The sequence below is a fragment of the Cydia pomonella genome, chromosome 3 (genome assembly GCF_033807575.1).
Source record: "Cydia pomonella isolate Wapato2018A chromosome 3, ilCydPomo1, whole genome shotgun sequence".
NCBI lineage: Eukaryota > Metazoa > Arthropoda > Insecta > Lepidoptera > Tortricidae > Cydia > Cydia pomonella.
In genome coordinates, this window is record NC_084705.1 from 30,517,457 (window position 1) to 30,541,218 (window position 23,762).

At 46.1% G+C, this 23,762-nt stretch overlaps 1 protein-coding gene across 1 annotated transcript in view; it reads left to right on the forward strand.

Annotated features, from left to right (window-relative positions):
* The window catches only part of LOC133516546 (slit homolog 1 protein), a 190,711-nt gene that overhangs the window by 159,972 nt on the left and 6,977 nt on the right, over positions 1-23,762 (forward strand). Inside the window, exon 9 of the mRNA XM_061849537.1 lies at positions 16,641-16,957. Within this exon, the coding sequence (XP_061705521.1) occupies positions 16,641-16,957 (317 nt within the window). The remainder of the gene's footprint in view (positions 1-16,640; positions 16,958-23,762) is intronic.

Consider the following 23,762-nt stretch of genomic DNA (forward strand, 5'->3'; position numbering starts at 1 on the left):
ATAGGACCGAAAAAATCAACCCCAGTGTATGAAAATGGCCTTCGACTGTACTGTAAGCGCGCGGCAGGTAAATCACCCATTCTTTGAGGCTGCGGTCTGGCGCGCCGGTAGCGGCAAAACAAACATTGCGCCGCGACGCTGCGTACAGTCGGACGTAGATTTACGATCCAATACGACTGACGTAATTCATTTACGACATATTCATTCGCCACATGCATGGCGCGTCTGTGGTAGTATTCAACTAACAACCGAGTGGTTCTGTGTTTTCCATCTAAGATCGGTGGTCGTGTAGTTGACAGTTCTACCCCTGCAGTTTGATCTATGCGGCCGCCAACACGTAGGATTCTATCGTCGTCTAAATATGGAGTCAGTTTTAGTAGACGACTGTTTGACGGCAGTGGTTTGCCTTGTGTTACACAGGCAATCTCGGCAGCGAAGGTATCACTTTGACACTTTTTTATTATATGTTTTTCTGCTATCTTCATCATGGCAGAATCAAACTGTATCGTATCTTTATTCTTTTCATTCTTCTTTCTTCTTTGATTTAGTTTTCTTTCTTGACACTTCTGTCTACATATTTTTATAAAATATATAACTCTTGCAGCAGTGCGTACAAGTCGGATCCAGTTCGAGAAACGTCCTTCATCGGGTACAGGTAAGTGTATTTCAAGTGTACTAACCACATTAACATTTCTTTTTTCACAGGTAGCCTCTTCGACGATCTTCGCATTCTTCAAGTCCTTCGGCCACTGGTCTTCGGGTTGACGCAGGAACGCTGGACCTTGAAACCACTCGTGATTATAGTTCAGTGGAGGACTATCCGTCTTAGTAGCAATGTCGGCTATGTTTAAACGAGATGGCACGTAATGCCATTCGTTGACATTAGTCAGCTCATCAATTTCCCCAAGCCTATGAGCAACGTAAGGCTTGTAGCTCCTGGGATCGCTTCTTACCCATTGTAAGACAGTACTGGAATCTGACCAAAAATATCGCTTGCTGGGCACTAGATTTTTTTGCTCAGTGGCAATAGTCTTTGCCAATCGTGTTCCAAGAAGACATCCCTGTAATTCGAGTCTCGGGACCGAAATCGGACGTAAAGGACTTACGCGGCTTTTACTAGCAGCCAAACAAATGAGTACGGAACCTTTAGCGCGCGTAAAACGCCAATATATTACCGTGGCGTACGCTTTAATCGATGCGTCACAAAAAATGTGCATCTGTATATCCACTATCTTCTCGCAAGACGCAGACGTAGACGGTGAATCATAACACGGCGTCCAGGTGCCGGCCCGCAGGTACCAGCGCGGTATACGCAGCGAGTCCAGCTGTTTCAACTCGTCGAGCCAAACCTTCCAACGAGTATGTTCTTCAGGCCGGATATGGCATTTCCAGTCGACTCCACTTCGATGTACGTCTTGAAATAAAATTTTAGCCTTTATAACAAACGGAGTGAGAAAACCATGTAAGTCATAAATTGACATAATAATGCTTAGCATTTTAGCCTTTGTAGGCGGGACGCTTCCATTTGAAATCTCGGGCGAGATCTGCCCAGTTGACACTTTTACGCTAAAGGTGTCGTCAGCAGGATGCCACATTAAACCGAGAGCGCGCTCAGTCATATTCGTAGCTCCGTCCTTGAACTGAACAGCTGACTGAGCCAGCGCCGTGGCTGGTAACGCGTTCAAAACCCTTTTACTGTTGCTAGACCAACCACGTATCTCGAAGCCGCCCATGCTATGTATGTACGTAATATCTTTAATTAATTGAATAGCATTTTCCTCACTATCAGTGGAATAATAACAATCGTCCATATAATGGGAGTTTATAATCACTTGCACAGCTTCGGGATACTGGTCTTCGAATTTAAGTGCATTTTTATTTTTTATATGTTGCGCGATAAAAGGCGCGCAATTTGCACCGAAAATAAGGCTTTGCATCACATATGTTTTAATCGGATCGGTAGCTGACGCCTGCCATAGAAATCGAAAGACATGTTGATCTTCTGGACGAATTTTAATACGTAAAAACATGTCCTTAATATCACCAATAATGATGAACTCCTTTTCGCGCAATCTCAACATTATACCTAAAAGCGAGTTATATAAATCAGGCCCGGTCAATAGATAATCATTCAAACACATGTTATTCCTAGCGCGTGCGCTTGAATCAAAAACCAATCTTAATTTACCGGGTTTATTTACATTTTGTACGCCAAAATGTGAAATATACCATACGTGCTCGACTGAGAGCTCGTTTTCCTGTAACTCGCGCGCATACCCCTCGGATAATAACTTATTTATCTCCTGAGCATACCTATTCGCGTAAACATGGTCATATTCAAATTTACGTAATAAAGATTGCAGGCGAGATAATGCATAGTTATAAGTATCGGGCATAGTAAAGTTATCCTGTTTAAACGGTAAACCTACTTCCCACCGGTTATCAATCAAACGTGCAGTTTCGTCTAAAATCTGTATAGCACGCAGATGTGCTTTATTCTCGCGACATAAGGTCGAAACTCCTATGGCGTCTAGGCAATACGATTGCTTTATTAGGTCATTAAGTGCACTGTTATCAAGATTAGTAGTACTGTCGATCCCATCATAAGAATGAGCGAGATGGCAAACACTGTGACTTACCTGAGACGCGGAGGAGTGAGCGCGACTGCAGTAGCCGTGGATGCACCATCCCAGCCGACAGCGGGTTCCATATGGAGCATTTCTGCCACCATGAATGATCTCGAGCGGTGCTATTAGATAATAATTATCTTCACCTATAAGCAAGCGAGGCACTACACGTTCTTTACAAACAACATTTTTAATTTTAGATAACTTGTTGCATGAAATTTGATTTACGGCTGATAAATTTTGCGGTGGTAAATTTAACTTAGAACTCTTACGTAAATTTATATCGTAAAAAGTATTGTCCAGTCCAGATATTTTGGCGCGAACTTTAGGCGCATCAGGTTGATACACTTCAAGGCCGAACGCGTCTATGAATCTTATCGCACTAGGACGCTCACTTTGTAGACCAAGTTCATCGGCTAGACTAGAGTCCAACATCGAAACTGAAGCACAATCATCAAGTAACGCATAAGTCTGTATTTCGCCACGGGGTCCATACAATTTCACGGGCACTACTTTTAATAACACGTTCTCTTTCGAATCGGTTGTCACATTGTTGGGCGTCGCGACACTCGCGACGTGAGCGATCGTAGCATCGGCATCACTGGCAGCGCGGCGCGGTTGAGCAAGCGGCGGGTCCGGCGGGAGCGGCGTGCTCGGTTGCTCGTTACTCACGGGAGTCACGGGATCCGATGATAATGTGCTCGTAGAAGATGTAACTTGTTTCCAGTGAAGTAAGCGGTGATGTTTTAGTCCGCATTCCTCTATATCGCAGTCAGGTGCATCACAGGTGTTTATATCGTGGCGTGCGGTCAAACATTTGAAACACAATCTTTGTGTTTTAACAAACTTCCATTTATCTCTGCGCATCGCACGTTTAAATACACGACAGTCGGGTAGTGAATGCGCGCCCTTCTTACAAAATGAGCACGAAATATAATCAGTTCGCGTACTGGTGGTAAGTATGGGGTGCGTATAACGATTTTTGTCATCGTTTTTATCACGTTTAAAATGGGGCTCGGTCGGTGCTGGCTTTTTGACTTCTCGCGGCTGCACAGCTCCGGTGACCAGGGTCATGTTGGCTTCTTTCTTTAGAAATTGTGCCAGCAATTCTAGTTTTGATTCTCCTGCTAAAATCTTCTCGTAGGCATATTCAGTCCACTTTCCCAAAAGTGTGCTCGGTAATTTGCTTGTAATAGCGGACGCGAGCTCGGGATTACGTAAATGATCACTTTGTTTTAATGCACGTATAGTTGCAACGCAGTTGTTTACTTTTGTGGCGAAGTTAACTAAATCTTGCTGATAATGTGTAGGTAATGGGTGCAACTTACGTAATTGTGCAGTTATGTTGCAAATAATAGTTTCCGCTCGTCCATATTTAAGTTCGAGAGCATCCATGATGTCCTTGGACGAAGTATTGCCAATCAGTAGGTCGGTGACAGCTTCTTTGGCTTCGCCACGTAGTGCTCGTCGAAGTCTGGACAGAGTTTCGTATTCTGAGTATTTGCATGACGATAAAGATTCATCGTAGGCATTTTTAAAATGCAGCCATTCTAGACTGTCTCCGCTAAATATAGGTAGGTCGCGCGGAGTGGCCAAACGGCTGAGTAGACGTTCCTCGCGATGCGATGATGATTGGCCCATCATGTTCTTTAGGGCGTTCGCCAACTCCATGATGCTGCTAGCGGTGTCCACATGCTGTGCTGGTGCTGCACGATCGGAAACTGGTGTGACCGGCTCGGGGGGCACAGGTGGGCGGTACTCGGCAGCATGCTGTTGCTGGGTTAACCAGTCCGACACTCGATCTTGATGCACTTCACTTGAACTAGCGACGTCTGACTTTTCTTGATCTTCGGCCTCGACGGCGGCTAGGTCAGCTTCTAGGCGCTTATCGATCAGCTCCATCTGAATTCGAGCCTTTTCCTCTGCTGCTTGCAACTCCAGCTGTTTACGCCTTGCTATGGAGGATGCTGTAGATTTTCTACTGCTTGCAACCGAAGGTGCTGAGGTCTTGACTTCATTTTTGGAGTTAGATGTACCAGGTAACACGTCGGCTGTAGGCGGTGGTTCCGAATTCGCCTTCGCTGCGGCCATTTCTTTTTGTCGTCGAGTTATTACCATCTTCGGTGGCGTAAAAAACATTTATTGGCACTGTTCACATGAGATCCGGTTTGAAGAGACCAGCTTATTGTAGGATACGCAGGTGGAAGATGGATAAAAACTAGATTTTTAAGTGAAATGAAAAGAGAGTGCTCGCGTGTCGCGTGGTGAGCAGATAGGCAACGGTACATTCGCAATATGTTATAGGTTAAGTATACACGCCAGCGCCCTCTGAGACTTTATTTTAATGTTTACACTATAGGTCCAACAGATGGAGTTAGCATGCACGAAATAAACCTTAATAATTAAAATTACGACTAATACAATGACGTAATGAGTAGCCAGGGATTTTTGAAAACTTTCGTGTACATTATAAATAAATCTTTGGCTTTCTTAATAACAGGAATAAATTTATATATTTTAAATGAATAAGATTGTACCCAAACTTACTTTAGATATAAAATAAGTATCTATCGCCTACAGGGTACAGGTTATGTGGAGCGTAGACTAGTAGGGTTGCTGAAGAAAGAAGCCCGTCGATAGCACACGGGACGCTCGAAGACTCGAAGCTGGAACGCGCTGGCTGAAGACTGGAACCTTTACCGCATACCGCCAAGTACCATTACCGGGTAGTGTTTTGGGAGATTAAAAACACATACTTTTGGTTTAAGAACACTGGGTAGTGTTGATAAAAGTGGATGTAAAAGTGGAATGAATTTGTTTTTTTTTTTTTTTTTTTTTGAGGTTTGGTTTGGGAGTTTAGAGGTCCAGTTCCTCTATCATATCCCTTGATTGACGCCGGGATGTCCCGAAGGGACATCCCGGGGGAAAGAAAGGGGGCCTGGTTCTTGAGGAGAACTCAGGTCTTTCACATTGTATTGTGGTAAGTGTTGTCTAGTACGTATGTTTAACTTGATAATTAAGATTTGAATGTAATTATGTTATATGGTCTGTCAGTATGTCCTGCGGAGGAGAGCGAATCAGGACTGATTCCCACCAGCTTGGCGTGAAGTCATAAGCGGCTCTTAGATATTTTTACTAAATATTAGCCAGAGCGGCCGCCGCTGCAGCCATCTCTTCGGCGGTGATGACACCTGAAAGACCTGCAAGTGAAGGGGTACACCCACTCTTTGGTTTATTTTTGAGATGACGAGAAAATGTTTGTAGGTTTTGTAAAGCTGTAGTTACTTCTGCGTCTGTCAAGTTTGTCAAGTCTATTTTAAAAAGGGCGTCAGGTGGGAAAGTCTCTTTGGGTGGGGGATCAGTTTTCTGTCGAGTCGTGATGTCATCGTCTGGGTCTGTCAGTATATGTTTCGGTCTTCGTCTGCCTCTTTTAGGGTCTTGTCTGGGAATGTAGTCAACTGTTTCATTAATTAATGGGTTAGGGTGATGAGGGGCACGGTCAAAGTAACGTCGGGAAGCCATTTGAAAAAAGTTTTGGATAGATTGAAGATTCATGTCCCTATGGAGGTCAATGTTCCGTACAAACCATGGAGCATTGAGCGCTCTCCTTAGGAATTTGTTTTGCAATGTTTGGAACGTGTTTAGCTTGTATTTGGAGGCATGGGCGAAGACCACACTGGCGTACGAGAGAACGGGGCGTACGCACGTTTTGTACAAGGTGATTTTCCCTCTGATTGACATGCTGCTCTTGTGGTTTAGTAGAGGGTGCAGCCGACCCATAATGAAAGCTGCCCTGTCCCTGACTATTTTGATATGCCTATGGAAGTTTAGGCGGCTGTCTAAAGTTACGCCTAAGTATTTTGCACTATCGCTCCATTGGATGGGCTTGTTAAAAAGATTTATTTTGGTATAGGTGTTCTGGGTGTGCTGAAGATCACAGCCCGCTTTCCTAGTAAAGAGGACTGCGACACTTTTATCTGGGTTAACCTCAATCCTCCAGCGGTCGAACCATTCCCCAAGAGAATCCGCCGCTCGCTGGAGAAGTGAGGTGAGCCCATCCGGGGAGCGAGAGGATGCGTAGAACGCCGTGTCGTCAGCGAATAAGGCGTATTTGACTCCCACAACCTTTGGGATATCATTTACGTAGAGGGAGAAGAGTGTGGGTGACAGCACCGAGCCCTGCGGCACGCCTGCCCTCACGGGATGAAAGGTCGAGAGGGACCCATCCACTTTGTAACCAAAGCATCTGTCCGTTAAAAAGTCTTTTATAATGTGGAGGAGACGAGATGGCACATCAAGACTGGCCAGCTTGTAAAGCAAGCCAGTGTGCCAGACCTTGTCAAATGCTTTGGCCACATCCAGGAATACTGCACCCGTTGGGATGGGTCTCTTCCGCTCCGTCAGCCCGCAAAGTATGTGCTCTGTGATTCTATGCACTTGGTGGACGCAGGAGTGGTCCGCCCTGAATCCAAACTGCTCCTCCTGCATTAGGTTGTGAGAGTTTACATGCTCTAGAATTCTGGTGAGGACACAGCGTTCGAAAATTTTCCCCATTATATTTAGAAGGCTTATGGGTCTGTAACTAGTGGGTATATTACTAGGCTTACCCGGTTTTGGTATTCCAATGACGACGGCCACCTTCCAAGATGCTGGAAAGTGGCCGCCGCCCATGGCTGCGTTGTAGATCCTAAGCAACATGTCGATCAGTGGGTCGGGGAGAAGCTTGAACAATCTGTTCGGTATGCCGTCTGGCCCTGGGGCCTTATTGGGTTTGAGGTTTTTTATTATCAGCTTTAGTTCGATGAGTGTAATCGGCCGGAGCTGAGGGCCTGACGGTGCCTCACTGAGGAGTTCCTCTATTTCCTCTTCCACAAGGGGGATGTGGTCTGGGTCTGATGGCTCCCTACCAGGAGAACATTGGTCTTCGAGGCTCTCTGCCAGGCATTCAGCCTTCTCAATATCAGTGAACGCTAGTGAATGGGTATCAGAGCGGACAAGTGGTGGCATTGATGCTATTGTGTCGGATTTTAGGGATCTGGCCAGTTGCCAGTAGGCTTTGTGACCTGGCCTGATCTCCTCAAGTAGGCTGCTCCACTTGTCCTCTCTGTGCGCCCTTAGTTTATTCTTGATTTGTCTCTGAAGCCTGTTGACAATGTTTTTGTTCTCCCGGGAGGGAAACTGATCATAGTCTTTGAGGGCTGCGTTTTTGACGTTAATTAGGTTGTTGATTTCAGGTGGGAGCTGCCATCGTCCATCATTATCCTCTGGGACCTCCCTAGAGCAGTCATTCATGATTGTTTGGAAACCACCTGTTAGTTTGTTAATAGAATCCTCTATTTCCGCTTTCGAGGATAGGGGAGAGTTGATTAATTCTAGGAGAGGACAGTCATCTCTGGTCAGTTCCACCCCCACGTTTACCCAGTTCACCACTTTTCTAGTGGCTTCTGGATCCGTCGGAGGAGGTCCTAACCTGAGGATGACTGGCCTGTGGTCTGAGTCTAACATGTGGGCCACCTCCACTGAGCGCATCCTAAGAGATACACCCTTCATCAGCGCCACATCTAGAATATCTGGAAGGAAGTCGTCTTGGAGGGGATAATGGGTGGGTTCGAGGTGAGATGATGTCAATTGGAGAGTCGGAGTTTTGTAGGTAGTTATGGAGCAGCCTGCCGTTACCATTATTCAGCCTGCAGTTCCATTGCACGTGCTTGGCATTGAGGTCACCGGCCAGTATGACCGACGCGTCCATGCCAAACACGGTCTCTAGGTCCTGCAGGATGAGGTTTTTGGTGGCAGGCTGATAGGCAGATATTATTGTAATTGGAGGGTGTCCTGTAAAGGCTATTTTACACGCTGAAATCTCTAGGTTGGTTAGGGTGGGAGTAGGAATGGTGCAGCAGTGGAGCCCTTTTTTGTAGTAAATTAGGGTGCCTCCCTTCACATTACCGTGTCTATCGTTTCTAATGATTTTATAATTCGCTATACTCGGATTTCTGTGTGACGGTTTTAGAAAGGTCTCCTGGACCAGAAGAATGTCCAATTGCAGCGATTTCATGGCCCCATCGAGCTCCTCCTTTTTACCTCTAATACCATTAATGTTATAGAATCCTATGTTTAATGATTTCGGCTTTAGTCTTTTAGTGGGCGTATAATCCATTGTTGTTATGGCAAAGGTTTTTAATGTTTGATAGTAGGTTCGCATGTTGCGCCATGGCTAGCAGTTGCTGGGCAGTGGAGCTCGCGTTGCGAATTTTGGATGCCAGTAAACAGACCTCACCTATGTCTAGGAATGAATTTGGCCCGACCTAGCATCAATTTATAGTCGGGCCACGCCCATTTGTCACGTGGGTGTTAGGTGCAGAGTGTACTAGTTGTTTATTGACCAATCAGAGCACGTTATTACATAATAAGGTATTTACAGTATATTCTTAACCTAGTTTGTAAAACTTATGACTAACACAGTAAATTACACGTTATTAAGACAAATGAGGCATGGAAATAATTTGTAAAAAATAAAACTTAAAAGCAGAACGTAAAACTAAAATTATACATTAATTAACTTATGAGCTATATGCGACAATTTCCCCCGCGTGTGAAAACACCGTCTATATGTTCGAGGAGCATATAGGTATAAGTCTGGAAACTGGGCGGCGGACGTCACCTGCACGAGTACGAACAATGGCTACTCTTACGTGGCCATCTGGGCCGGGAAAGAGTTGTGCGATTTCGCCTCTAGGCCATGTTCCTCATGGCATGGAACCATCTGCTATGATGACGATGTCGCCTGTATGCAGTTTCTGTACGTTCTGGTGAGCACCTGGCCGAGGGAGAAGGCTGGGTCGGTATTCTTTTTGCCAGCGCCTCCAAAAATGATCGGCGAGTGTCTGCGCTGTTTTCCACGACGATAGTGACATTGCTGTGTCGGTGAAGACGCCCAGCGGTGACATGGCGCTTGACCGGCCGATGAGAAAGTGGTTCGGTGTCAAGGCTTCGACGTCTAAATCTGGATTCACCGGCGTCAGTGGTCTGGAGTTCACTATGTGCTCGGATTCTAGTAACAGCGTATGCAGGACCTCTTCATGGGGTGCTCTCTCTTTTAATATAACTTTTAACGCCGTTTTTACGCTGCCCACGAGTCGCTCCCAGGCACCGCCGGCGGAAGGGTTGCCGGGCGGTATCTTCTTCCAGGTGATCGCTCGTTCAGTCAGGAATGGCTTTAGACTGTCTGGCAGCGTCCTTTTGGCCTCGGCTAGTTCTCGCTCCGCTCCGTAAAAATTAGTGGCGTTGTCGGAGTAGAGAACCGTAGGCGTGCCGCGTCGAGCTATCATTCTGCGCAATGAAAGGATCATAGAGGATGCCGAAAGTGAGGCGGCAAGCTCTAAGTGCACAGCTCGAGTGGTGAGACAGGTATAAAGTACGCCCCATCTCTTTTCGCGGCGGCGGCCTATTGTTATATTCATAGGGCCAAATAGGTCTACGGCTGCGGCGGTAAATGGCGGTTGATTCGCCTGGAGCCTCTCTGGTGGTAAGTCGCCTACAGGAACCTTGAGGGTGGTTCCCTTATAGGTCCGACACCATTGGCACTTATTCGTCAGATAACGAATGCTACCGCGCAGACCGATAATGTAGTATCTTTTTTTTAGCTCGTTTATCACCGTCGAGTGGTTGCCGTGGTTAAACAGAGCATGAAAATGATGAATCAGCAGCTTGACGAAGCCCTCTTTGGCGTGTAGAACGGGTATATGCACATCTTTGTCTATTCTGGCATTTAACACGATGACTCCGTTTTTATCTAACTTCACTGCGATTTTATGTAGAGGAGATTTCTTCGGCAAAGCTCGCCCAGTTTCCAGTAACTTAATTTCCTCTGGAAAGGCTGCATGTTGACTCCTTCTGATTAGCAATATCTCTGCTAAGTTTAAATGCCCCTTATTTATTTCTGTATCTGTTTTCTTAGATAGCAGTGCGGCTTTAAATACCTCGGCGGCAACCAGAATCCTAGCGGTGGCGCGAACTAAGCGTACGAATTTTGAGAACCTACTTACCTCCGGTAGGTACTCGAATTTATTTCTAGTTATGCCTATCGAGCAAACGAGCTTATTAATACGTTCCTCGCCCGTATCGGCGACGGGCGCGGGCGTTTTCTCTGTCGGCCAATGCTCCTCACTTTCACGTATGAAATCGGGTCCTATGAACCACTGATGGGTCGCTCCGAATTGCGCGGGAATACCTCGCGTCGCGTCGTCGGCCACGTTAGCCGCACTAGGCACCCAGCGCCAGTTGGCGGGGGTGGTAGTGTTCTCGATTTCCGCTAACCTATGCGCGACGAACGTTTTGTATCTACGCGGGTCGGAACGTATCCAAGTGAGGGCCGTTTTTGAGTCAGACCAAAAAAACTTGTCCTTTATTACGTAGTCTGACTCTTTGACTATAGTTTCCGCTAGTCTAGTAGCTAGTACGCAGCTTTGTAATTCCATCCTCGGAATACTAACTACCCGGAGAGGGGACACTCGGGCCTTAGCGGCCACTAATGCAGAGGTTCTAGTCCCGTCGGGGTTCGTACTAACTAGGTACACGGCCGCGGCATATATTTTTTCACTCGCGTCGCAAAAAACATGCATATATGCCTCCCTATTAAATGCGGGTACGTGTCGCGGAATTTCTAAGTCCCTTAATTGCTGTACGTTTTCTATGAACGATCGCCACGCGGGTGCGAGCGAGACGGGTATAGGCGTATCCCAATCGATCCCTGTCCGCCATACCTCTTGCATTAACGCCTTGCCTAAGACGGATATGGGGCTAACGTAACCGATAGGGTCGAATATCGACATCGCGCTGCTTGTAACCTGTCGCTTTGTAGGTAATTTCTGACCGTTGAGTACGTCCTCGGGCGTGTTACGAAAATTCACGTTAAAGCCTAGGGTGTCACGCTTGTGATTCCATTTCAACCCTAATGTACGCTCGTTCTCGTTCGCGCCTAACAGAGACGTCTCCTCTTTACTGTTTACTACGTCAGATATTACCGCAGGATTATTCGATGCGAATCCGCGGAGCTCTAGTGACGCGCGCATATTTAACTCGTAAATATCGTTTACTACGTGTCTCGCGTCCTCCTCGCACATGTCTAGGGCAATTAACATGTCGTCCATATACGTATTTTTTATTGTTTTTTCAGCGGCGATCGGGAATTCGTTGCTGTGCGTTTTTGCGTTTTCGTTTTTGACGTACAGAGCGGTTGTCGGTGACGCTGCCGATCCAAATATTAGCCGCTTCATTCTGTATTCTTGCGGTGGAGAGGTACGGTCCTCCCCCCTCCAAACGAAACGTAACGCATCGCGATCTCGCTCTATTATTTCAATCTGTTAAAACATCTCTTTGACGTCGGCTATGACCGCGATTTTGCCCTCGCGGAAGCGTACTAATACGCCAAAGAGCGATTCTAGTAGGTCGGGGCCGGCCAGCAGCGCGCTATTTAGCGATCGTCCGTAGGCTGTGGCAGCCGCGTCCCAAACCAACCTCATTTTACCGCGTTGCGGATGAAAAGTGGGAAAATGCGCTAGATACCACATTCGCGGCGCGTCGAGGGGGGGCGGCGAGTCCATTTTCTCCGCGTAACCTTTTTCGAGCAAATTATTCATATGCTTCGCATATTCGGCTTTAAGCTTCGGGTCTCGGTCTAACTTTCGTTCGAGACTGTATAGCCGTTTTAATGCGTGCGCTCGGTTATCGGGGAGTACTTCGTCATCGGTTCGCCATAGTAAGCCCGCTCGATACCTATTTTCCCCCGGTATTTTCTCGCAGGTGGATTTTAATAGGTCTAGCGCGCGTTGATCGGGATCGGCCCGAGGCAAGTTTTTTGAGACGCCTAACGACTCTATATCGAAATGCTGTTTCATGAGTTCGATAGCTTCGTCGTCCGCGGTTTTAGGCCGTGCGTGCCCTACGAAATTGACCGCGGCGTGACATGCTCTATCTGGGCCATGTAAAACCCAGCCTAACCTGGTTAGGCTTGCGACGGGAAGGTGAGAGGGTCCGCTTAAAATTTGCCGTGAAACTATGAGGTGCCAATTGTCTTGGCCTATCAAGATAGTAGGTACCGCGGGCGGGTACCAAAGTTCGTCCGCGATTTCCGATAAATGATCGCATTTTTCTACGACGTCACGTGGTACGCCCTGCATACCTACGCCTATCTTGCCTATCGTAAGTACCTCCATCATTTCCATATGTCGGCTGCAAAAACCTCTTATAGCGACTCGTAACCTGTACGAATCCGGGTCGCTCACTCTGCCGCCTATTCCTTCTATCTCTAACGATTCGCCGCGTACGCGAGGTGCAACTTTATCCGCCGTTTCGTGAAGCATCAAAGTCATAGCCGCGCCTTCGTCTAACAGCGCGAGGGTTTGCACGGTGCCTAAGGGCCCCGACACCTCTACAGGCATGACTTTGAGGTACGTTTGCGCGAATCTAAGAGTGTTTACTGCTCCCGCCGCAGTACTAGCCGAAGTATTATTACCGTTCGCGGGCGCGGCCGCGTTTAGTCCGTGTAATAATCTATTATGTCCGGCCTCGCATTGGCTCATGCCACACGCGACGTACTTGCATTTATACGGCTTACGGTGAGCAGCATCCAAACATCTATAACACAATTTTGCACCCTTTGCTAGGTCCCAACGCTCAGATATCGTCGCGGCTAAAAACTTCGAGCACGCACTAACTTTGTGCTCGCTGCCGCTCTTACATATGGCGCACGTACTGCGCGGGACAGAGACGGACGATATCTGCTTTGGTCTAGCTCCGGTTGACGCGGGTTTCGCGGGTTTTTTTTTATTGTTATTATCGCGGTGTTTTACCTGAGCGATAGTTGGGTATTGATTACGCGTTGTATTATTTGTTTCGCGTGTATAAGTTTCGCGGACATCTGACTCCGAGTCAGTGCTACTGTCGCGCGAGAACGCGGGTGCGCGAGACCTAGAGAGAGTGTCACTCGATCGCCTAGGTTCGTGCCCAAAAGAAACCGTGTTTACTCGCGACTTAGCTGACGGCCTATGTCGGTTTACGCGTTTGGACGCAACACTAATCTCGCTCAAGAACTCCGACAACGCGACTAAGTCGGGAGTTCCGCTATTAGATTGCCTATACTTTGCCCATTCGTAACGCACTATCAGATTTAATTTGTCCACGATTTTGTTTACAAGTTCAGGCGCGTGTAAGTATTTATCTTGCCGTAACGATTTTATTGTAGCGACGGCGTTAGCAATATGCGCGGCGAAAGAAGCTATATTGCCGTTGTCCTCGGCCAATCGCGGCATACGCTTCACGTTATGCAACTCGGTGAGTACTATCTCTTCCGGGTCGCCGAATTGCCGTTCTAGCGCCTCCATAATTTCGTACGGATCCTGAACTGTGTACATTATTGACTTTACGGCTGTCCGAGCCTCCCCTTTGAGTGCGCGCCTAATCCGACTCACGTTGTTGACGGCACTAAACATGGGGGCGGAGTCTTCGAACTCCGCTCTAAAAGCGATCCATTCCGTTATATCGCCTGAAAACGCGGGTAACTCGGGCGGTTTGTGAAAGATCGGCGCGTAATTACTATGCGGTACCTCGTAAAATCGCGGTTGTGGTCGGCTAGGCCGGTCGACGGCGGCGGCGGGCGGCGCGGTCTCTCTCGGTAGAGGGAATTTATCGTCGTTCGCGATCTCGTGTGGTGGTCTAGCATGTCGTCCTACCCAATTTCTAGTTCGTCGCTCAGAGTCGTCAGCCGCGACACTGCCGCCGTCAGACTGCGCCTCTATTTGCGCAATCTGCAGCCGTACTTTGGCAGTTTCGGACTTCGTCTGGGCGACGGCTAGAGCGGCTTTATGGACCTCCAGCTCGGCCATCAACACGGTTATCTGACTATCGCGATCCCTATTTACCGATTCGCGGTCTCCATTCGATGCGCGAACGGACGGCGCGCGCGGCGGCGGCGGTGCGACTACGGCGTCTTTGTTGACTAGCGTACTCGACCTACTGCGGGGTATAACCGTATCTTCTAAATCGTTTTCAGAGTCACGCACTGATTCCCTATCTCCACTAGTATTCCGGTTGCCGCTGGTGCCTTTGCTCCACGTATTTGTCCCGCCGGAAGTAGTCTCACCTGGCGACGGGGTCGGGGTAGGCGCGGGGGCAGACGGGCCCGGGCGCGTGCGCGGACGTAGAGATCTTCCTGTCTCCGACATCCTCTTCTTTCTTGTTCACACGCGGGGGTTCCCTAACTATATACAATTTACCTGCCTAACGCCTATGCGCTGACGTCACAGAGCGCAACGTCAGTGCCCCTAAGCGTGGATCCCTCGGTGCACTGAATCTCCCGCAATGGCTAAGTGCAAGGCCTAGAGCGTTCGAAAGCAGTGTGTTGGTATCACCGTGTGACACATGCAACGAAAGTTGCCAGGACACGTGAGTGGAGGAAAAACCTACAACACAGCACGGTCCGACCGGCAAGCCGGTATGGTGGGGTATGGTATGGATAGGGGTAAAGGTTTGAGCCGAAGCGTACTTCTAGGCTCAGCGCGTTCGTGTTTCTTGTTTCTTTCTTCTTTCTGAGTCAAGTAAAATTTACTTAAAACTCAGCGCGTACTTGTTTCTTTCTTCATCCGGCTCTCGAAGGACCATTGTTGTGGAGCGTAGACTAGTAGGGTTGCTGAAGAAAGAAGCCCGTCGATAGCACACGGGACGCTCGAAGACTCGAAGCTGGAACGCGCTGGCTGAAGACTGGAACCTTTACCGCATACCGCCAAGTACCATTACCGGGTAGTGTTTTGGGAGATTAAAAACACATACTTTTGGTTTAAGAACACTGGGTAGTGTTGATAAAAGTGGAATGAATTTGGCGAGTGAGTGAGTGATCTGTCGATACCCCCCGTCAGGGGGGTATGAGGGGCCGCTACCGCACAATGGCTGCGGCGGCTGTCGCGGGTCGCTTCCCCACCGACTGGTGGGGTGGTCTGTTGGCCGTCATTTTGGGGACGGTGTGGGCAGCTGAATGAATTTGGCCCGACCTAGCATCAATTTATAGTCGGGCCACGCCCATTTGTCACGTGGGTGTTAGGTGCAGAGTGTACTAGTTGTTTATTGACCAATCAGAGCACGTTATTACATAATAAGGTATTTACAGTATATTCTTAACCTAGTTTGTAAAACTTATGACTAACACAGTAAATTACACGTTATTAAGACAAATGAGGCATGGAAATAATTTGTAAAAAATAAAACTTAAAAGCAGAACGTAAAACTAAAATTATACATTAATTAACTTATGAGCTATATGCGACAGGTTACGTTTTTCCATTATCCTTCAAACATAATTTGACATTTTGTATACGATTGATTATAATATAGAGACAGTTGAAGATTAGTGTGCGCGTCTAATAATGCTTATATACCTGTTTGTTTCTAGAGAATTGCCCAGGAAGCGATGCATCTTTAGCTGCTAATGAAATTGATGCATTTTCAAATGATTTATTAGAAAGACACAGAGGAACCGAATAATTCAGCCAAAAATTCGGTTCAGTAAGATCTGACCGGAACATACGGCCGACTATTATTCGGTAAACTCCATTATCGGGCCATCTCTGATCCTCTAACTTCACAAGTTAACCCCTGCATTATAAAATTGATAAAAAATAACATATTTTTATATAGTTTTATTTTGATGGGATCCAATTTCAAAGCCGAAATCATATTTTTCAACTTGACTATTTGTTTCGCAGTCATCAAGAGAAAATAAGTTATAAATAAATCTCTCGGTTACGCAGTTTGCACCCAATTTTGTCACCATAATTTTGTTTTAAGTTTGCAATTTTCTTTATCACAAGTTCACAACCGCATAAAAAAACCATTAAGAACTTAAGACACCAACACCAGAAATATCTCTCCCTAACGACCTATGCAGTTATCCAGTTATCACCAAACCTGCAAACTGCAAAGAAAAACTCTTAAAAACTGCTATAAATTCCGAATCTTCCACAGATAACCCACTTAATTGCGATTGTCTAATGGCCGGCTACGCTCGATGGTTGCGGGAGGCGAAAAACCTTTCTCAAGCGGACAAAGCCGCTGCAGTCTGCACAACTCCACCACACTTAGAAGGGGCGCTTATATCCAGACTGTCGAAAAACAAGTTGTGTGACGACTTTGAACATGTTGAGAAGATTGAGGTGGATTATAAAATTGTCAATACTGTTGATGATAAGGATGAATATGAAGATAAAGGGCTGGATGATGATATGTATGATGATGAGATGGGCGTGCCGGCGGAGGAGGATTTGCCCATTTCTAAAGCTAAGGTAAGTTTTCAGTGGGTGAAAATATAAAGCACCCAATACCGGACTTGAGCCCTTTGTTTCAACGGAGTTAGAATTTTGGTTTTAGTTCAAAAGTTTTTTTTTTTTTTTTTAATTAATATACCTAACCTAATTTATGTAATTTGTTTACAATAATTGTGACTGCCGTTCAAAAAATGATGTTTACAAAATTCGACTTTATGAAATTTCTATAAATGCCTATTTAACTAATAGTAGGTAAGTATTCTATTTGTGGTACCCACGCATGGAAAAATTTAAATAATTAGTATGAAATATTAGGCTAGCATTTGCTTTCTATTAAGCTCCAATAAAGTAAACGTTATTAAAATAAAATAATATTTATACAAGAATTCATTCTTTGATACATTTGATATTTTTATTATTGTCACATTTTATTAAGGCCTGTCCAAATGATTCAACATTTATTTTTGCGTCATATATTAGCTTTGCGAATTTCGAGCGACGTTAAATCCAATTTTCCATTTCAGTGAAATCTATTAGGTATTCGCGAATATCGAAAGTTAAAATTTTTATTTCGTATTCACCCTATTCGTGTATGAGTGGGACAAATGAAATGTTTAACTGTCATATCGGCTCGTGTGTATTTCAGTCGATATCAAACGTCCGGGCTGTTTGATTGGGGACTGCTGTGTGCAAATAACGTACCTTTTTTGTTAGACAAATAACTACATAAAAGGGCCAGAAAGAATTATTTTTAGAGAGATTTTCAGTCGATACTTGAACCGTTCACAACCTTATTTGTATGTTAGTCCACCATGAGAGACGAACGATTTTTATGAACAAACCCCAGCCATCAGTTTTAAAGTATTTTCTAGCCGTACTGTTCGCGCCCTTTTTCATTCATTATCATTCATATTCATCCATCTCGCTCGCTTTTCTTTCATACTATCTACTCTATTCAACCTCATTTTTATTCTCATATCACCCGCCTTTTTGCCGACCTACTTAAACGCAAAACAAAGAAGCTAAAAATTTAAATACATGTCAATTGTTGGACAACGTCAATGAAGTGAAAAATCAATATACTTTTTTCCTGATAATATGAATAGAATAATACGATGAAATAATTATAATAAACGAGAGTGATAAACGTGAGTGTGAAGGAGTAAGGAGAGAGAAGAACGAACCAAAAATTAAATACGGCGGCCGCCGTTAACAAATCGGAATCTATATCCAGGTACGGTCGGCCTCATAATTAACATCCTTTTAATTTTATTCTCATTTTTAGTTTTCTCATAGCCATAGTCCCTCTGTATTTCTTGGACTGCGCTTTTTCTCTGGTCCTTCGGCATTCCTCGCGTTAACATTTCTGGTCTTCGAACCGGATTCTCTTTTCTTTTCCTTCTCTCCTCATACATTCATTGCTAATCGTTCTCCTCCCGCACCGCACCGCCCTTATAAATATTACCTAAATTATTCTATATTAATCGCTCCCGCAGTTTAGGTATTTATTTATATGAGTATTACTATTCGCCGCGCCGCCCTTATAAATTAATTACCTAAATATAATTTCTTAATCGCACCCGCAATTTAGGTATACGTTTATAAGAGTTAATCCTTATTCATAGGAACATAAATTGTTTTACCGCATAAATAAAATTAAACTACTTAACCCGTCTCCTGCATTATGGCGAAAGATACAAGAAATATCGAAAGCGTCGACAGCGCGTATTATGAAGACGAGCTGTCGATGCTTGAAGCAAAACGCAATATCTTCTTTGAACTCGTCCAGGGTAGGTATTTACAAAAAATCGCTAGTTGTCGATACCGATTTAGCCAGTCGCGAGAGTTTCCTTGATGCTGCTGACACTATCGACGAACTCCGATCAGAGTTCAAAGAGGTGGTTAATGAGTATAATCGTACGTTGCTAAGAGCTAGGGCGGCTGCTGTCCCTAATTATCAGCCGATTATAGCCTTCGAAGATTTGTACTGCCGCATCAGGAGAGTGGTTAAGCGGCTGCAACCAGCCGCACCGCCGGCCTCTTCGCTGCCTTCTATAGTGGAGAGAGCCAGACCTTCTTTGCCAACGATGGAACTGGTAGCGTTCGATGGAGATATACGTAACTGGCCGCTTTTCTACGCTAGTTTTAAATCCAGAGTGCACGAAAATCTGTCGCTTACTGATGAAGAGAAGCTCTTCTATCTTATTGGGAAATTGTCACCAAAAGCTCAAGCCGTCATCGCGGGTATAACTCCGAGCGCTGAAAACTATCAGCTTATCATCGATAGTCTAATTGACAGATTTCAAGACAAGCGCACTCTTGCCTCGACCTACATGGATCAAATGCTCAATTTAAAGATTAATGGTCCCGCTTCCTCGTCTAATTTTCAAACATTTATCGATAAGTTTGTCTCAGCTGCGAATGCGCTTAAGTCGCTTAAGCTCGATGATTTATGCGATTTCATGCTCCTTCATATGGCATTAAAGAAGCTAGACCAGGAAACTCTTCGAGCATTTGAAATGTTACACCGAGATACGAAATTGCCTAGCTTCCGCAATTTGACAGATTTTATGAAGAGTCAGTTTAGGATTTATCAAAATGTGCAACCAAGCACCGTCGTCGTCTCCGCCGCAGCAAATCCATCGCGCGAAAAAGGTGTTAAGTCGTCTCAGCCGCGTAGTGCCGCACCAAAACTACAAAGTTATGTTGCTTGCGCGAGCACTACTAAATGTATTTGTGACAATATTGTTCATGAACATTTATTTAAATGTCCGTCCCTCAACAGTTTAACGCCTTCTGAACGCTTCAATCGCGCTAAAGAGCTTAAGGCATGTGTTAACTGCCTAAGTATCAAACACCGCACCCGCGAGTGCAATTCCGAGGTGAAATGTCGAGTTTGTCATCAAAAGCATCATACTCTGTTGCATTTTGACAAAGACAAGGATGAAAGAGCTACGACGTCTGATGTGTCAAGTGCATCTGCGAGCGCCGTAGCTAAGTCGTCTTCACCGCCGCCGGAAAGCACATCTTGTAACACGTCTATCGTGACTCAAGCACTAGCGGCCTCTAACAATAAGATGTCAAAACAAAACTCAACATCTTCGTGTGATACGGTATTGCTGTCCACCGCAAAGGTTATCGTCCGCGATAATAAGGGTGGCACGCAAGTCGTCAAATGTTTACTTGACACCGCGTCACAAAGTAACTTCATTACTGAGGAGTGTTGTAAGCGCTTAGGTTTGAATTTTGATAAAAAGCCAAGCGCTGTATTTGGCATTGGAAAAACTAAAAAAATTGTTAAGGGTAACGCAGATATTAAAATATTTTCGCGATTCGACGAAAACATCAACTTTGACGTTTCGAGTTTTGTGGTCGATCGCATCACCGACGATTTGCCATCAGTGCCGGTGGACATGTCAACCCTCACACATGTTCATGGCCTCCCTTTGGTTGACGACACGTTGGATACGCCCGTCGCAATTGATGTACTGGTGGGTGCAACTATATTTCCACATTTGTTACTGCCGCACATTGTTAAAAGCGATGTGGACTATCTGCCACCGGCTATTCAGACAGTATTGGGGTATATTTTAATGGGTTCGGTCCCTGCTTTACAGTCACCGCGTAAATATACTTCGGCATGTTGTACTTCTGTTCAAGACTCCACAGACAACCTTCTCAAAAGGTTTTGGGAACTTGAGGAAATATCCGCTCCGCCCGCTCAAAGTCAAGATGACCTTGAATGCGAGGATTATTTTCGCGCCACCACTACGCGCGACGCTAGTGGTAGATATACTGTCGCATTGCCTTTCCGAGATGACGTGTTCAAGCTCGGAGAGTCGCATTCTGCTGCTAAGAGGCGCTTTCTTTGCCTTGAAAGAAAGCTAGAGTCATCGAGTGTGTTACGTGCCGCCTATGACGATATCATTCGTGAATACGTCAGTAAGGGTTACATATCGGAGGTAACTATCTCCATGAAGGCCTCTCCAGCTGTCGCATACATAATTCCTCACCATGCTGTCATACGCGAGGACAAATCAACGACCAAAGTGCGCATGGTCCTGGATTCGAGTAGCAAGACAAGCACAGGTCTGTCGCTGAATGACGTTTTGCACTCAGGGTCCAATCTTCAAGGGGATTTGTTTTCAATCCTTCTGAACTTTCGCTTATTCAAAATAGCGCTTTCGGCCGATTGTCGCCAAATGTTTTTACAAATTGGTGTTCGCGAAGCGGAACGCAAGTTTCAACGAATCTTATATAGATTCCGCCCGGCAGATCCCATTACCACATACGAATTTAATCGCGTGTGTTTTGGTATGAAGTCGAGTCCCTATCACGCGCTCCGCGTCGTCCGTCAGCTAATTGCAGACGACGGGCATAAGTACCCAACGGCAGCGGCGATCGCGTCCTCTTGTACATACATGGATGACGTATGCTTTAGCATTATGTCAGATGACTCGCAGCAGCAGGATGAGTCTGTTGCTATCGCCGCGGCTAAGGAGCTGATTGATTTATTCAAATGCGGTCAATTTGATCTTGTGAAATGGACCTGCAATTCAGACGCCGTGCTACGCGAAATACCTGCTTCGCATCGGGCTTCCGTAGACATTGAAATCGACCCAGGGGTCTCCCAAAAGGTCCTTGGCTTATGTTGGAATAAATCTGGTGATTACTTTCATTTCAAGGTGACAGAGCCAGACTCAACGTGCACTAAAAGGACGATCTTGTCCGCAGTGGCACGTCTATGGGATAACGTGGGCTTAGTAGCTCCAGTTGTCTTATACGCAAAACTCCTCATCCAGGAGCTTTGGTTGATCAAATGCGACTGGGATGAGACTCCCCCACCCCATATTGTGGATTTATGGGAACGATTCTGTTCGGAGTTGCCAAAGCTCAATGGAATCCAAATACCGCGCCATCTTGGAGTAGCACAGGGTTGTACTATAAACCTTTTAGGCTTCGGTGATGCATCCGAGCGTGCATATGGAGGCGTCGTATACCTTCAGGTTCTAAAGGGAGACGAAGTGGCAGTTCGGCTGGTGTGTTCCAAGTCGAAGGTCTGTCCCCTTAAAACAGTCTCCGTCGCGAGATTGGAACTGTGTGCTGCGGTCCTCCTGGCAAAGCTCATGCGGAAGGTGCAAGATAACTTCGAACCTCGTTATAACATTAACGAGGTCTACGCGTTTACAGACTCGAAAGTTGCTCTCTGCTGGATTCAGTCATCCCCCCACCGCTGGCAAACGTTTGTTGCCAACCGGGTAGTTAAGATTATCGAAGCTATTCCGGCCAACTGCTTCCATCATGTGGCGGGCTTAGAAAATCCCGCGGATTGCTTGTCCCGTGGCCTGACGCCTTCTAAGCTCGTGGACCATCCTTTGTGGTTCACGGGACCGGCTTGGGCTTCCAAGCATCCATCGGAATGGCCTTTAAGGGAGCTCGATCGAGAGTCCATCGGTGAAGTGCCGGAGCTTAAGCCTCTTGCACACGCTGCAACTACGGATGTGTCAGAGTCACCACTTTATTCACTCGCTCAGCGAATATCGTCGTGGTCTCGATTATTGCGCATCGTGGTATACGTGTACCGCATTCTTAAACCGAAACCGCGCTTCTCAGCACTTTCCCGAAATGACCTAGAGTTCGCTGAGGGTAAAATTATTTCATCGTTGCAAAGTGAACACTTTAGCGACGACATTGATAAAATAAAGAGCAAAAGGTATTGCTCACCTGCCTTGCAAAAGCTTAAACCATTCTTAGATAAAGACGGGCTGATTCGTGTTGGAGGCAGGCTGTCAAATGCTGACATGAAATATTCGCAGAAACACCCAATTGTGCTTCCACGACGTGATCATGTAGTCAATATGATCGTCGACTATTTCCACAGAAAACATTTGCACGCTGGTCCTGAGTCATTAATGACTATACTTAGGCTTCAGTATTGGATACTGTCGGCTCGTCGTGTCATTCGCGACCGCGTTGCCAAATGCAACACGTGTTTCAGAGCGAATCCACAATCGTCTCTCCCGCTCATGGCAGACCTACCGAGCTGTCGCGTGAATCAAGTGAATAAACCGTTTACACATACGGGGTGTGATTATGCAGGTCCCTTGCAGTACACTCCTACTCGAGGCAGAGGAGTCAAGAGTCGTAAGGCTTGGTTATGCATTTTCACTTGCCTCACGACGCGCTGCCTTCATATCGAGATAGCGACGGAATTGAGTACCGCCAATTTTTTGGCTGCTTTAAAGCGCTTCTTGGCGCGGCGTGGCCCCGTACAATGCATATATTCGGACAATGGGACTAATTTTACCGGTGCCAACTCTTACATGCGTGACCTCTACAAGTTTTTAGACGGTCATCGTCCACATTTGGAGATGGAGCTCGCGGAGAACCGCATTGATTGGAAGTTCATTCCTCCCGCTTCTCCACACTTCGGAGGTGCATGGGAAAGCATGGTGAAAATAGTAAAAAATCACCTTTTCAAGGTAATCGGTACGCAAATACTGTCATATGAGGAGCTTCTGACTACGCTTGCGCAGATAGAGGCTCTTGTAAATTCGCGACCACTGACAGCTCTGAGTAGTGATCCCGCTGAGCCTTCAGCTCTCACCCCGGCTCATTTCCTCAACACTGCTCCGCTGTTGTCCTTACCTGCTCCATTGGTCGAGTCAGGTAATTTGCGTGACCGACATGCACTTCTGGATAAGATAGTGCAGTCCTTCTGGCAACGTTGGCGTGCAGAATATCTGCATCAGTTGCAGTCTCGAGCTAAATGGACCACGCCATCAGTTCCTATCGTAACTGGTACAGTGGTTGTCATAAAAGT